This window comes from Marmota flaviventris, chromosome 6, assembly GCF_047511675.1.
Source record: "Marmota flaviventris isolate mMarFla1 chromosome 6, mMarFla1.hap1, whole genome shotgun sequence".
Classification (NCBI taxonomy): Eukaryota; Metazoa; Chordata; class Mammalia; order Rodentia; family Sciuridae; genus Marmota; species Marmota flaviventris.
Window position 1 is genome coordinate 145,781,280 of NC_092503.1, and position 16,106 is coordinate 145,797,385.

Below are 16,106 nucleotides of genomic sequence, written 5' to 3' on the forward strand. Positions count from 1 at the left end.
ATAAGTTCCCCAGCTTCCCTCCCATTGGGTTCTGGAGGGAAGCAGTCAGATACCCAGACTTCTGTTCCTGCTATTTAAATCGGTCTGCTCTGGTTCTATCTTTAGCAAGCATTTAGATAAGACCTGAAGAGTTAATGTTTTCCTGGCAAAACCTGGAGGAATACTTTGTTGTTCTTTCCCGTAAAAAAATGAAGACTGGAGGACCGCTTAGCGATAAAACAGTCAGGTTGATCTACTTAAACTACGGCAGCCAGGCCCAAATGGGAGCTCCTCTCAGCACAGCAGCAGCCTGTCCGTCCCACCAATGTTGTTACTATTTGGGCTGCAGGTGAAGCCATGGCAGGAAATATGTCCAGTGGAGGTGACTGTCATCTGAGGAGATTCCGATGGCGATGATGAGTTCCTGAGGAATGAGAAGGGTTGGGCTGGGAGGATTCCAAAGGCTCGATGAGTCAGGAAGCTTCTGGAACCACCCTGGGGCCAAAGGGCACAGAGGTATTTCTGCACTTCATGGCTACTACTCATAAAACCTGGGGCGGCATCACCAATGGTAACAGGGAAAAGATTCCAAAGCTAAAGATAGAATAGCAAAATAGGAGCACTGCGAAGTGAGAGGACCTTTCAGGACGGCCTGATGCTGGTGACGTGAGGCATTGATTCTTACATCGTGAAGAGGAAGAGGGAGCAGCGCAGTACAGGGATTGATTCCCAGACGGGGGCCCACCCCCCAAAAGAAGCCACTAGTATCAACTGTCCATCCAGACCACCTGGCATCACTCTGGCACCCACAGGGGCAATTCTCCAGCATCATATCCACTCCTTGGGGTTGTCACGTAAGGACACTAGTAAAATATGGGAAGTATTAATACATTGGTCCAGTGTTAGTCAACTTTCATCACTATAACAAATACCTAAGATGATCAACTTATAAAGAAAAAAGTTTTTTTTTTTTTTTTTTTTTATATATGTCCAGTCCATGATCAATGGGCCCCATTGCTTTTGGGCATGTGATGAGGTAAGAATCATGGCAGGGAGAGTGTGGAGGAGAGAAACCTCTCACTTTGTGGCTGGGAAGTGAAAAAGAGGAAGAGAAAGGGGGCAGGGGCTCCACTCTCCCTTCTAAAGACCACAGTGACCTAGAGACCTCCCACGAGGCCCATCACCTCCCAACAGCACCTCCCTGGAGACGGTGTCTTTTACCACATGGGCCTTCAGGGGGGATTCCAGACCTGAACCCTGCCACCAAGAATAGCCATTGCAATGGAAGTTTGGTGTTTAAGAGGTTGGCAAAGAGCATCCTTCAGGGAACAGGCCAGGAGAGTTTAATAGCAAGGGAGGAGAATGTTCAGGGGGAGGGACCGTCTGGGACGGAGGGATCAGATGTAGCCATGAGGACACTGGATTTGGAGCGTCTGCACCAAGGCAAGCAGGAAGTTTGGGGATGACTGCATTAGGGACCCCCACATCAGTCTTGCTGACACTGATGCTTTTCCTAGAGATGGATCTGCTGGGATTTCTCCAATTAACTTGAGAGAAACACTGACGCAGAGGCGTATCTGCCTCTGACCCAAGGCAGGCTGACTCCTCCTCTTCTCTCCTGGTCATCCCTGTCCCACCTCCTGGGACTCTTGCCCCTCCCTAAGGGATGTGAGTGACTTGACTGACCAAAGAGCAAGGGGCAGGGTCCCCAACCCCACCCCAGGTTGTAAAGGCACCGAACACTGAAACATCTCCATTGTACAGTATCCGCCTTCCTCATTAATCAGCTCATGGATGTACTACATTATCCGGCTCTCTGCTTCCAAAATGATCAACAACCCATATGGCTGTTTACTTAGCAAGGTCACAAATATTGGGCATCACCAACATTACTATCTGGAAGAAAGCCAACCATGCATCGCGGTAGAAAATGGAGCTCCCAATAGGGAGGGACCTTGCCGTCAGAGTAAGAAAGCGACTGGGTGAGCTCACACCGCAAGACGCCGCCGTGTGTGATATATGGGTTTGGCCCTAAATAGAAGGCACACGCAAGATTCTGCCTCTTTATTCTTTTTACAACTTCCAGCTCAGCCAATTGTTTCAAATCACTTTGCTTTCTCAGTTTTTGCTTATAAGTATACAGATGGGGATCCTGGACATTTTTTAAGTGAGAATTCTCACTTTGCTGTATTAATTAACCAAGCAATTGGCATCCTTTGGGTTGCCTGGTAAATTGGGAAACTGGATCAAAACCACAAAGTGTGGACTTACCTTTAACCAGAGGCCACACAGAGTCAATCTGTCCTCAGATAACAATCCTAGCTGTATACCATGGATGAGCTTGATGACCCCAGGCAGGTCACTTGCCCTCTCTTAGCTAATTTTTTTCATTTATAAAAATCAAGATTATGCTAGTTATCAAAAGAAGGTTGTATGAATTAAATGAGCTCATCGATGAAGAACTTACTTTGTATAGTGTAATGTGTCATTAACCAAAAAAAAAAAAAAAAAAGAAAGAAAGAAAGAACAGGAAGATTCCCCTGATAGGTGTCTCAGATTAACACTAATGGAGAATGCAAACGACAGGAAGTAGCTGGTAGGAGGGGATTTCTGAGAGGTAGAGCTTATTTAATACATAGCTCTGGGTCTTGAACTCTAAATTAGATTAGAACCGGTGTATATTCATCTGTAAAAGTTCACGGAGCAAAATATTTGAAATGAAGGTGAGACTTTTTTTCTGGGAGGTACCCACATGGGCAGCATTGTGAGAGGACTGAGCTGCTTTCCAGGTTGGTCATGATGTGAGTTTGAAGACAATGGAAGGCTGAGGGGCAGGAGGAGTTCTGCATGGATGTGGCCCTTGCTATGCTCCTCCCTTGAGATTTCCCTCTGATTTTTATTTGTTTGTTTGTTTGTTTCTACCAGGGGTTGAACCCAGGGGCTCTTAGTCACTGAGCCACATCCCCAGCTCTTTTGACTTTTCATTTTGAGACAGGGTTTTGCTCAATTGCTTTGGGCCTCGCTCAGTTGCTGAGGCTGGCTTTGAACTTGAGACCCTCCCAAGCCACTGAGAGATTCTAGGCATGGGCCGCGGTGCCTGGCTTCCTCTGATTTTTAAATGCCATGTGCTTCCCAGACTCTGAAACCTCCTGATCACCTCCTGACGGACATGGAAATACATCTGCAAGTATTGAGAAGACGAATTAGGTTTTCGAACGAGGACCTCATGCACTTAGCATCAAAGACTCGAGCTCAGTGCCCCAACAGTGACCTGGACAACTCTGTGCCAGGCCTGCTTTGGGGGTCGTCACTGTTAGTGGCCTTCAGGCTACGGTGGCCTGTATATCCCAGGCCATGTTCTGTTCACTATGTAGCCCCTCAAAAACACACAAGGGAATGAAAAACCAAATAGAAATGTATTCAGAGAAGTATGCAAAGAAGAATCCATGTGTGACGCAGAGTCTTGAGGGAAGGCAAGCTAGGAGTCGCGGCCGAGCTGCGCGGGTGTCCTGTGGCTGCAGTGGGTGGGGGCGGGTTTTGTTTAAATCTTGCTTTATTCCACGCCCAGCCAGGAATTGCATCACATGTTACCACATGTTACATGTGGAAGTTGCTTCTTTTTCAGGACTGAGGCTGAACCAGAAGGTGACCTGCCCTTTGGGCGACATGGCTTTTTGATGACTTCCTAAGTGACATGACAGAGTCTTGTCCGGCCATCTCCTCTGCTCTCAGTGAGCTCTGCAACACCAGTGGCAGTTTTTGTTCATCTCATGACCTCTAGTGACAGGGTAGGGAGGGAGGAGCGATTGGATGTTGGGGGTTGAGAGAAGCTCATGAATAAGCACTTGGGAGTGTTCAGGGCACGGGTCACTGACCTTCCACCGGTCACTTGACGTCCCCTCACTCACCATTGCGTGATTCATCCATATCGGAAAGATTTCGTCTAGGATCTTGGGGTAAACGAGCTCTCGGTCATAGAGAAAGATGGTCCAGAATACCAAAAATACAAACTGGAAATAAAACAGAAAAAAAAAATATCATTAGGTTTGCTTTTCATCAAAGTTTTCTAAGATAATCAAGGAAACAGCGAAATAAAAATAGATACCAGTCTTAAAGATACCTCATATATACATTATAGGAATGTCAAACCAAAGGAAAAAAAGGCTTATGGGAGAAATGCGATATTTGAGCTCCCCGCGGACGCCTCCATGTGCTCGTTAGTTAGCAAATCCATTACCTGTTATCAAGGCCGGCAGAGAAGACTGGGATAAGCTAGATACACAGGCTGGGCATGGTGGCACACACAACTTAGTGAGACCCTGTCTCAAAATAAAATAGAAAATGGGCTGGGGATGTGGCTCAGTGGATTAGATCCCCAGTACTAAAAATAAAACAAACAAAAAAACTAGATGCATAGACTACGAGCACTTTAACCAACGACTTCTTTTTCCTCTCAGCTTGCACCTGGAATGGCTTGATGCTTACACACTCTTGCCTACCCCTTAAAACTGACTGACCAACTCTTGGGTAACTCAGAAGCGAGCTTGCTGAGAGTTAGATCTCTTCCTTGCCCTGATCTCCATCTATGGCCTTGTCCAAGCATCTGTCCTCTGTGTTACAGTCCATGCTGAACTGGGATGGGGGTGTGGGAGAACCGTTCATCTTCTGATCTTCCCATCTTCTGAAATTGCATAGGCTTAATTTATAAGCCTTAAAAAAACAAAACAACAACAACAAAAAAAACCCAGATCTCACTGTTGATTTTTAAAACTTGATCTTTACGAGACTTTACGGGGTGCACGTGGGGGTATTCAGCCCAGTGAACCTGGAGTGCTGGTGTTGGCTCTGTCACCTGAGAACTCATTCTTGTTTGCAGAGTTTTGTTTTGCATTTGGTTTTGAAGTCAGGGTGCCACAGGAAGGAGGACAATGGAAGGTGGAGGAAGGTGGGTCATTTCTAATCCTAGGCCCCACTGGCCAGCCAGCAGGCTGAACCGGTTTGTTTCATTCTAGCAATGAACAGGCCACAAGGCCATAGAAATGTGGATGGTGTCAGCGAACTAGCTTACTTGACCCTTTCACGTCTGCCTTTTCCTGATGTCTGTTCATTCAGCAAGAAGAACAAAGCACCTACTGTGTGCCCTACACCAGGCTTGTCTTTCTCTTAGATCGTCTTTTCCATGTGCCAACTCTGAAAGTCTCATCTCTTTTATTTTAAAAATTATTTTAATTAGGTAATTTTTCCACTTGTAGAAGTAACACAGGCTTTTATTGTACCAAGTGAAAAAGAAGCTGTACAACAGGGAAAGCAAGTCACCTTCCTCCCCAGGGCTTTCCAGTCTCATGACCTGGATGGAAATAAAGTTGTCTCAGTGGCACCGTCGGCTTCAGTATTCCTGATGGGTTAATTCCAAGAACCCTCCAAGGATACCAAAACCCATGGATGCTCCATACTCTCATACAAAATGCCCAGTATATGCATATAACCTGCACATATCCTCCGGTGCACTTTTAATCCCTCTTGATTACTTATATCCAATATAATGTAAAGACTTGTTACAGTGTATTGTTTTAAAATTTGCATTTAATTGTGTGTTTTTTTCCCCCAAAATAGTGTTGACCCATGGTTGGCTAAATTCATGGATTAAAACCCACAGATATGAAGGACCGACTATTTTGATTAAGGAAGGTCCTTCGAACTTCCCCATTGGACAGCGATGAGGACCTTGCATTGAGTTTTCACAAAGATTCAAAAACTAACGATAAATCTGATCAGTAAAGTGTCCTATTTCCTGATGACCCTGGGCAGTGTGGTACAGCCCTCAGACAGAATGTTTTTGCAAAGGCAGTGGCTGTGGTTTTCTATAATAGGTTCCGGAACAGCCTGGCTGCCCAGAAGAGTCTGTCCACCTGTACGTGTCTATTCCACGAGATCTACGTCCTGGTAACTTACTGTGGACACAGGGAAAGCCAACGTGGTGAACAGTAGATCTCTGAAGGCAGTTATGAACCTGATGTTTCTTCTTCCTTTGATTCTTTTTAGCACATCATCCAGGCAGGCGACCCCAAAGAAAAAGGCCTGCAAGAACTAAATTCATTACAACAAATGAGGGCATTTCCATTTGCTTTAATTAATACCTTCTTCACGGATGTAAAACTGCATCCCTCTGGGAGCAATGTGGACCTGAGGAGGAGGGGGCTGTTGGGCTGCTTTGGTTAAGAGCCAATTCAAGGGCTGGGCTTCCAGCTCATTGGACCCTGACCTTGCTCTCTAAACCTGATGGAGGAAATTCATTCACTTAGGGGATGGTGATGGGTACAGTATTTCGTGTAACGGGCTTGAGTTAAAATGGAAGCAAAATTAAAAGTCAGCTTAAAAGGAGACACCTTGGCGGTACCAGAGTGGGAAGAGCCAAACAAAGAGAGCAAGGCAGGACAAAGAGCCAGGTAGGACAGACGGGCCTCAGGTGTCTTCCTGGGAAGAAAAACTAAGAAAAGGGCCCAGGGCTGAAATCTCACTGGGAAAGCCAGGATCAGGGTCAAGAGCACCGGGTTGGAGCTCCCCGCCAGCCTGAGGAAGATACCCAAGATGGCGGCTTGCTTAGCTCAGGGAGGAGCCGGTGTGATTCCTTCCTCTGAGACCCTCTGGCCTAGCGAGTGGTTTAAATCCAAGGAAGGAGCCAGAAAGCCCTGGGCCCTGGTGAGGCCCCTGAGGCAAGGCCAAAGAGAAGCTGAATCCCTCTCAGGGAAGCTCAGTGGAGTGTCCCTTATCCAAAATGCTTGAGACCAGAAGTATTTCAGATTGGGAAATTTTTTTTTTTTTATTTTAGAATAAGATATCTTAGGGATGAGACCCAAGTTTATGCACAAAACTCATTTATATTTCATATATCCCTTTTACAAAAAAAAAACAAAAGTGATTTTTTTATCATATTTTTTAATAATTTTGTACATGAAACCAAGTTTCTCACTGTGAAATTTTCGCTTGTGTCCTTGTGTTGGATTTGGGAGCATTACAAATGTCAGGTTCTTTTGGATTTCGATGTTCAACCTGCAATGTGAAACGGAAGGCAAACCTTGCCCATTCTCAGTGTGGCTCACAATCTGGGGACGTCTAATTTAAGGCCTGTGGCGTGGTCGGGTCACCACTACACAGAGTCTGGGCCAGTACTGCGCTGGGCTCCTGGTGGAATCTGTCCTAATCTTTGGAAGCTCTGGAGGCTACACCCAGGGAGTGAGGCCCTTGCTCTTAGGGAGGAGACGGCAAGCTCTGGAGCCGGGAGCCGGGCCAGCGATTCATCACGTTGGCCATGGGGCCTGGTCTCTGGGGTCCAGACTCTAGGAGAGATCTTGCAGAGTTGTCCTCACGCCACTCCCTGGGCCAAGGGGTGGCAGGGGAGGAAACGGGGTGGATTCAGTCTCTGTTCCCTCCCTGCTGGGCCCTCAGACCTGAGTACCCCATCACCTGGGAGCTTTTTAGAAAGGCAGGACACGTCCCTACCCTGGACTATGGGGTCTGAATCTCTGGAAAAGGGTGTCAAGAAGTTGTTTTAATAGGCTCTCCAGGATTTCCTTATGTAAGCTGAAGTGTTTTTTTCCTTAACTTTTATTCTAATTTGTTATATATGACAGCAGAATGCATTAGAATTCATATTACACATATAGAGCATGATTTTTCACATCTCTGGTTGTCTACAAAGTATATTCACACCATTCATGTCTTCATACATGGACTTGGGGTAATGATATCCATCTCATTCCACCATCTTTTTTACACTCTTGCCCCCTTTATTCTAGCTAGAATTCATCTGATCTTCCCATGCTCCCCCTCCCAACCCCACTATGAATCAGCCTCCTTATATCAGAGAAGACATTCGGCATTTGTTTTTTGGGATTGGCTAACTTCACTTAGCATTATCTTCTCCAACTCCATCCATTTACCTGCAAATGCCATGATTTTATTCTTATTTATTGCTGAGTAATACTCCATTGTGTATATATGCCACATTTTCTTTATCCATTCATCTACTGAAGGGCATCTAGGTTGGTTCCACGGTTTAGCTATTGTGAATTGTGCTGCTATAAACATTGATGTGGCTGTGTCCCTGTAGTATGCTGTTTTTAAGTCCTTTGGGTATAGACTGAAGAAATTAAGCTTAAGTTTTAAAACCCCTAGATCAGACATAAATTCATCACTCAGAAATCTTTCTAATTACTCAAAACTCCAGCAGCTGACTTGAGTCCTTACATGTCTCGTGCCAGACATAACTAAGCTTTATAACTGCACAACCTCATAAAGTAAGTGCTATTATTAATCTCCTCAGGACCATTTTACAGATGGGGAAACTGGGGCACAGAGAGAGATGAACAAACTTGCCTAAAGGCTCATGGCTTCAGAGTCTGGTTCATATACATACATGAACCAGATTTCTATATATATAGTGGATTTCTAAAACAGTTCACTAAAGCACTGTAGGAGGTGGGTCAATTAAAAATCAAAAAAGACTTTTACACCGATGACTCTCCCTAGAGATTCTACTTTAGTGGGTCTGGGGGTACAGCCTGGGCTTCAGGGTATCTTCAACTCCTCCCAGGTGACTCTAGTCCTCCGTAGCTGAGGGTGAGAACCACCTGCCTAGAGGGACTTCTGTGCAGAGATTCATACCCGGGGTCTCCAGAGAGATGCGGCCAAGGACATCAAGGTAGTCAAAGCCTCCAGGTGCCATGAGACTGCTAAAGAGGTGGGGGTGGAAGAGGGGAGAGCATCCTCATCTAAGGGACAGGAGGGGGGCAATAGGCCAGGCAGGTGGCATAGAGTGAGCGAGTGGTAGAAAACCAGGACTGGACAAGGCCCCATGGTCCCTAAGGAAAAGGGAGCTTCCCACTGGAAGAGCATATATCGGGAAGGTTGGCAATGGCTATAAATTCCATGCAGGGGCTGCCACCCCAGTTCTTGTCACCTTGTGGGTGTTTTTCACATCATCCCCTCAGGGCTGGGGAATTTGGCCGGGCAGGCCTTTGCCCAGGATGTCAGAAGAAGTTGCCTCCCTGCCGCGGCTCCCACGACCCAGGTAGCTCTCACCTCTCCCCTGGGTTCACCTGCAGCTGCTCAGGCCGTAACAGGCAGCTGCTTGAGTTAGGAGGAGCAGACCTGGGCCCTGGGACCTGGAGACAAGGACTCCAATGTTTAACGTCCTGCACTGGTTGAGGCTCTGCCAGGACTTCCCCTTGGGGGAAGAGGCTGCCTCTACCCAGCATGTGAAGTCCATGAGACCTACTCTCCTCCAGACAGAGCTTCCTAGAGTCATTGTGATCAAGCTGAACCTCTCTCTCGTTTTCCCCAGTTACAAAACGTGGAAATCGGATGAGGGAAGAAAGCACATTACTCGGCTCCTCCGGGGTTCCTCCATCAGTAAAAGTTGGCTCCCCACTGCAAACTGCCAGTCACCTCCCCCCTCGGCCCCCAGCTCACACTGACGGGACAGGGCATCATCTGTATCAACAAGGGATATCTGGGGAGTCCCCACATCAGGGCCCAGGAGGAAGCAGGACGGTATTGCCAAGAGAAAGTCACAGGCAGGAGCCACCACCAGAGCTGGAGGACCAGGAGGGTGAGCCCTGAGCTCTAAGGGGCCGCATGCGGTAGGGGACATTGAGGACAGTTTTGAATCAACTCATCCAAACAGCCACGGCTTGCTCATTCTTCAAGGACAATATCATCTAATGTTTGTAAAACAGGCCTAGAAAGTGCAACCTGGGGAGAAAATGCTAGTTGTCATGAGGTCAGTTGAGTCCAATGCTGAAGATCTCAAGTCCCATAATTCCAAATATAACTGCATTTGGAGGTAGGATCTTTAGAGAGGTAATTGAGTTAAAATGGGCTCAATGCCCTACTCCAACAGGACTGGTGTCCTTACAAGAAGACATCATGACCCAGACACAGAGGGAGGAGCCCAGGGAGAAGATGGTATTTGCAAGCCTGGAGAATCCACTCCTACCCTCTTGATCTCAGCCTGCAGCTTCCAGAAGTGGGGGAATAAAATGGGGCTGGGTCAGCCGCTGGTCTGCGGTGGATGCTATGGCAGCCCTCACCATGTAATAGCATTAACATGGTAGCAACAACTGGTCTTCTTTGAAGAATCTTGCAACCAAGTGACAGTCATTCCCATTTCTCAATGGGAATTGAGAAATTCCCTCCCAGATATCCCTTGTTGATACAGATGATGCCCTATTTGGGCTGCCTGAGATAGCAGATGGCACGTGGTCCTCTCTTGTTCTTGCTGTTTGGAAACTTCTGTCTCTGATCTTCTTTTTCTACTGGATCTTCCATAACTCTGCTCCCATGGAGAGCTCTATACCTCTTTCTAAGATGTTCTAAATTTGTGAGCTTTCTTTGGTTTCTGTTGCTAACTGACGAACTTAACCACCCGTGACAGAGCTGGATTTACATTTTTCATAACTAATGCAGTTTACGAAGCCGTAGTTAAGAGGTCTTTACTTTTCACATTCCTGTGTCTTCACAGGTCCACAGAAATCTTAAAGCCATGGAAACTCAGCCTAAGTCATCAAGTTTATTTCCTCGCCTTATAGCCAGAGCCCTGCTAAACCACCCCAGGAAATGAGAATTTCTTCCATTAAAAAAAATAATAATAATTTCCAGAGAGGGAGATTCCACAAGTTCTCTGCCCTCAAAAGTTGAGTGATCCCAGCCCGGGCTCAAGGTTCTGTGTCTGACTCAGCTGGGCTGGGACTTTTTTATTCCTCTCCTTCAAAATGATGCAAGCCCTTCAATAAATGAATATCCCAGAATAAAAGAGCAATCAGGATGAACTGTGATGAATATTCTCTCTCTCAGTGGTGGGTGGGGTGGCATTTGGGGCAGGTGGATGGAAGGGAAACTTGGCCAAGTCCATGGGTGTAGACATGTAACATTCTGTTTCAGTCGTCATTCATACGCATTTAGCTTCAGTAAGAAATTGAGATAAAAGGATAAGATAGAGGACACAAGTATGTGGAACACTATTTTGAATAATGACAAATAAATTGGGATGAAGAATATTATGGGATAGGTGGGGGGAGCGTGCACAGCCAGTGTGGCATGGCTGATAGCAACAGTTGGATCACAGTAGAATATCTTGGGATGGAAGCTTTGCAGAGAGGGGCGGGAAAGGTCCCGTGTCTGTTGTTGAAGGGGTGGAAGGAGATAGGAGGGAGAGACCCAGCCAGAATCTCCCTGGAGATGCAGTTAGTTATGTGGCACCACCTCTAGCAACGCTTCTGAAGGAAGTTTATTTTTAAAAAGAGGAACCACCAACCAGCCCCATGAACTCTGTACAGCAAGTCTTTGTGGCCAAACATCCCCCAGCCCAGCACCCACCAGCTGGTCAAGGACAGTCCTTGAATGAAAGTGGGAATGGAGGGGAGGGTTGCAACATTCGTGTAGGACTCAGGCATTGGATGGACGAAGCCAACCCAAGCAGATCAGGGACATCCACATCTGGGGTTCCCCCATTCAGCAGGACTGGCTGCTCTCTGCTTGAACCTGCAAACCATATCTCTCCAAGAACCCCAGAGCCTGAGGGCAACCACAGCAGCTCAACAGAGGTCTTCCTCCAGCTGGGGCGACAGAGCATGCAGCCGGGGGAAATGGGAGCTTTGAGGGTGGTGGGTGACCCTTGCCCAGCTCCGCCACACACCAACATGGGGTTGAGTGAGGAAACTGATTTTCCTTGGAATCACCCTCTGAGCTGCACTGTCTGTGAAAGACAGATGGCTGGAAGCTCACCACCCCCTTCCCACCTTCTCTCCGTCTGCTCACACTGGGCTGTGGCCATTCTGTCTGCTTGTCACCTATCAGCTCATGCATCCCTGGCGGCCACACTGTGGTTAAGTACTACTTTCATTTCTGTGAAATTTGTGGAAATTACAAAGAAGTACCTAGACCAAGGTGACAGAGATAGTCAGTGATGGAACCAAGATGACATCTCAGAGAGACAGGCCCAGAGCTCACGACTAACCACCTGACTACACTACCTCTCCCTCCAAAGGCCGAATCAGCTGCCTCTGCCCTGGGGTCAGTTCACACCCTCAATAGGCAGAGAGTCACACCTCCCCTCCTCTCCTTCCTTTACCCTTCCCCTTCAATGGCTCTCCACCAGGGCCACCAACCCTGGAGGAACTCCCATCCCTATTCTCTTTGGATTCCTGGAATAGTTTCAGGGGGGAAGTGGGGAAGTGGTCAGAATGCAGACTGGCACTAAGATGGGCTTGGCTTTTCAAAAGGAGGTGTAAGCAGGACTCAGCCAATGTGAAGTGGCAGGTATTCCAGAGGAGGGGTATGAACTCCCCCAGTAACATGGGTGGGATACTAACTTCACCAAGCTGAGCTAAAATAAATACACAGGTGTTATGGCAAACTATGGGACTGATTTATTTGTGTTAACTAATGATCGATTCCATGAATGATCAATGCGATCATCAACGAATCGATCATTAGTTAACACAAATAAATCGGTAAGAACCCACAGTCATTAACCAGCTCATGAGACCTCAAGAGCTAGAAATTTTGGAGGTCCAATGTTTCAACTTCGGAAGGAATTCAAAAGTGATACTATAGGTAAGTAAGCACAGACTGAGAGACGCTCTAAAAAATCAGGAAAGGAAAAAGGAATTCGGGCTGGAGTTGTTCCACAAAGATTTTAAGAAAGAATGTAGGATTTCAGGAGGTCTAAGAAGGAAGCCAAGTGTTGGAGAGATAACGAGAATACAAGCAGATAAGGAGGGTCCAGCCCATGGACCAAAATGGGTTTGACCCAGGCCTTCTGGCAAAAGAACTCAACCTTCCTGGGGAGAGAGAGATCTGAAGGTTGCACCAACAGGTGAATGACTAAACCAGGAGTTTGGGGATTGGTTCCATAAAACAAAAGGGAGCCACAGAAGTGTCTTGAGCAGCAGACCACAACTTAAATAGAGCTTATGAATAACCTGACAATAAATGGGCAGATGATATCAAAAGACATTTCTCAAAAGAAGGAATCCAGATGACCAATAAATATATGAAACAAAAAATGGCCAACATCCTTAGCAATCAGGGAAATGCAAATCAAAACTATACTGAGATTTCATCTCATTCCAGTTAGAATGGCAATCATCGAGAATACAAAGAACAGTGAATGCTGGTGAGGATGCGGGAAAAGGTCTACTCATATACACTGTTGGTGGGACACCAAATTAGTATAACCACATTGGAAAGCAGTTTGGAGAGTCGTGTACAGACTAGGATGGCACCACCATATGGCCCAGCTGTCCTACTCTTGGTATTTATCCAAAGGAAGCCAAACTCACATACTAGAGTGATCCATGCATACCAATGTTTATAGCAGCGCAATTCACAATAGCCAAGTTACGGAACCAGCGTAGGGGAGCTGCCTACAGACGAAGGGACCCATAAAATGTGGCATATGTCCACAATGGAATTTTACTCAACCATAAAGAAAACTGAGAGGATGTCATCTTCTGGTAAACGGATAGAATTAAAGAACATCATGCTAAGTGACTCAGAAAGTCGAGGGTCAAATGTTTTCTCTCATATGTGAAAGCTAGGGGGAAAAAAGGAATAAAAAAGTATCTCACAAAAATAGAAGGGAGACCAACAGAGCCCAGGAAGGAGAGAGGAGAGGTAGAGGAAGGAGAAGTACAGGAGTGAGATCAACCAAGTGATGCTGTGCCCACGGACAGACCTCCCACCACGGATCCTGCTGGTGTACGGAATTACAACACACTAGTTAGAAAACAGCAATAGTCGAAGAGTAGAACATGCAGATCAGGGGGAGGGAGCAAGGAAGGAAGGTCCTGGGGAATGAGATTGATTGAGTGATGTGCATGCATGAATGTGTCATAATGAATCCGACAGTGTATTACGTCTAATTGCAATGCACTAACAGAAATGGGGGAAAAGGAGATCCTCAAAACAAAATGAAAAACAGCTTCGGGAAGATTCATGGAATCTGAGTGGTGGGTGGAGGGACTGAACAGGGAGGACAGAAAAGAGCTGATGTGGCCTTCCAGGTCCAAAGTAATAAGAGCCTGGAATAGGAGAGGCAGGGCGACTCGGGGAGAAGGACAGACCTAGCAAAAAAATCCCACCAGTGGGATTTGGTGGCTGATAGAACAGGGAGGTAAACATGGGATTAACACTGAGATACGAGGGTATTGTTGATGAAAGTGTTTTCCCACTGGTGGTAATTGAAGAGAGTGAAGGTTCTTTGGTATGTAAGGGAACTCAGAACTAGGAAGTCGGGGAGCTGGTCCATGGGAGTAGGTGATACATCTATTCTTAGCCACCCTTATGTGAGACAGAACATCCATACTGGAATTTGGATTTGATTAGAGCGTCAATCTTGGCTACAGACTGACTCTCTCTTCTCTCTCTCTCTCTCTCTCTCTCTTTCTCTCCTCCCCCCTTTTTAATATAAAGCCAATACAAATCTTCACAGCATTTTTAAAACACGATAGCACTCTTTTAGTCCTGAAAAGGCAATTTCATTTTGTTTTCTGCTTTCTTTTTCTTTTTCCACAAAATTATAGGATTAAAACAAGCAGTCACCAAAACAAGCTGTGTTTGGACCTCAAATTTTTCTGGCCAGAATCAAGAGGTAGCAAATGGCCAGAGAGGGAGGAGGCAGCACCCAGAGGCCTCCTCAACTTGAACTCCGACTTTTCCATCTCAGGAGGATTTCAATGTCACTATTTCTGACCACACACACCCTCTGTCAAGAGGATTATAATTCCAAAGGATTAGCATATTACACCCAGTTTTTAAAATCAGATGTTTACACAGCACCCTATATTTTAGACAAAACCCTCATACATTAGTTTTCTTCCTCCCAAAGATGTTCCCTTTTTAGTTTTTAATTTCCAAGACTTTTTTTTAACAGATTCCCAAAATACTTTTTTTTTTTTTAAGTTTTTTTTTTTCTCCTGTTCATTCACACTTCATTCATCAGTGTGTGGTCAGCCAGGTTAGGAAGACAAGAAGGTTTTTAACTAGTTGAAAATGTGTGTTTGCTATTGGGTTGAGTGATTTGTCCTTTAAGGTGGAGTTTGAGCCTATAAAAAGTTGAAGTGGGAGCTGAGCATGGCAAAATGTGTTTGCTTTTCTTAGATAAATCTGTTAGTCTGTGTGTGCTATAAAATGGCATTATTCCTCCAATGGAAACCACACTTCCTACACAACAGACGCCACTCTGCCTTCTCTCCACAGACTTTCCCAACCAAGGTTCAAAATCCCTCCTGTATTTGTAGTCAATCCCATGGGGAAACCATTAGTCTGGTTCCCCACTGGGGTTCCAAGATGAGATTCTTTGCAAAAGAACACGTAACAATTAGCCAGTCCAAAAAAAAAATGTAGCTATAGATAACTTCCAAAGTAGAATTCTCAGGAAAAGAACAAAACAAAACAAAACTGTTAGGTAATAGAAAAAGACAAAATTCACCACCAATGAAGAACATAAACAAAAATGGAGTTTTGTATTTAATAAAAATCCAAAGGAGGTATGGGGTGAAGCACTGACACGGCACGTGCATTGGTCCCTGATAGGACCATGTGGACTTACCAGATTAAGAAGAGTCAAGTACTTCCACTGGGCACCATCTTGAAATATTTTATATTCCTTCTGTTCATTTCCATGTCGTGGGATGTAGTAATTGAGGAAAATGTACCAGTTCAAAACAAGGAAGTGGTATATGCACGTACAGGTCCTCATCCCAGCTTCCTCTGGCCAGGGCACTGAATACCTCAGGTCACTTCTTTGTAGTGTCCTTCTGTGAGTCACAGATCAGCCTCTAGGCAGTCGGGAGAGCTGTAAGACACACCCCTGGGGGTTGAGAGTTCTACCTCTGGCTTGGCTTCTCTCTTAAGCTGTTGTCCTGATAAACTTGGGAGAAAGGATTAGTGCTGTTTTTCAGAATCCTGTTTACATAATGATAATCTGCGGATTTGCATTTGTTTCAACCTATTAGCCTTGGAGGAGGGCAAGGGGCCAGAGCTGCCCTTTGCACCATTTAGCTGGGGCCCTGGAGCAGTGGTGGTGCAGGTTTAAACAACCTTATTATGAAACACCGACAGCT

At 45.9% G+C, this 16,106-nt stretch overlaps 1 protein-coding gene across 1 annotated transcript in view; it reads right to left on the bottom strand.

Moving 5' to 3' along the window:
- Positions 1-16,106, bottom strand: part of Adtrp (androgen dependent TFPI regulating protein) — a 155,383-nt gene that overhangs the window by 43,375 nt on the left and 95,902 nt on the right. Inside the window, exons 2-4 of the mRNA XM_071613980.1 lie at positions 15,593-15,838; positions 5,932-6,066; positions 3,888-3,989 (exon numbers count right to left, since the gene is read on the bottom strand). Coding sequence (XP_071470081.1) covers positions 3,888-3,989; positions 5,932-6,066; positions 15,593-15,742 — 387 coding nt within the window. The 5' untranslated portion in view covers positions 15,743-15,838. The remainder of the gene's footprint in view (positions 1-3,887; positions 3,990-5,931; positions 6,067-15,592; positions 15,839-16,106) is intronic.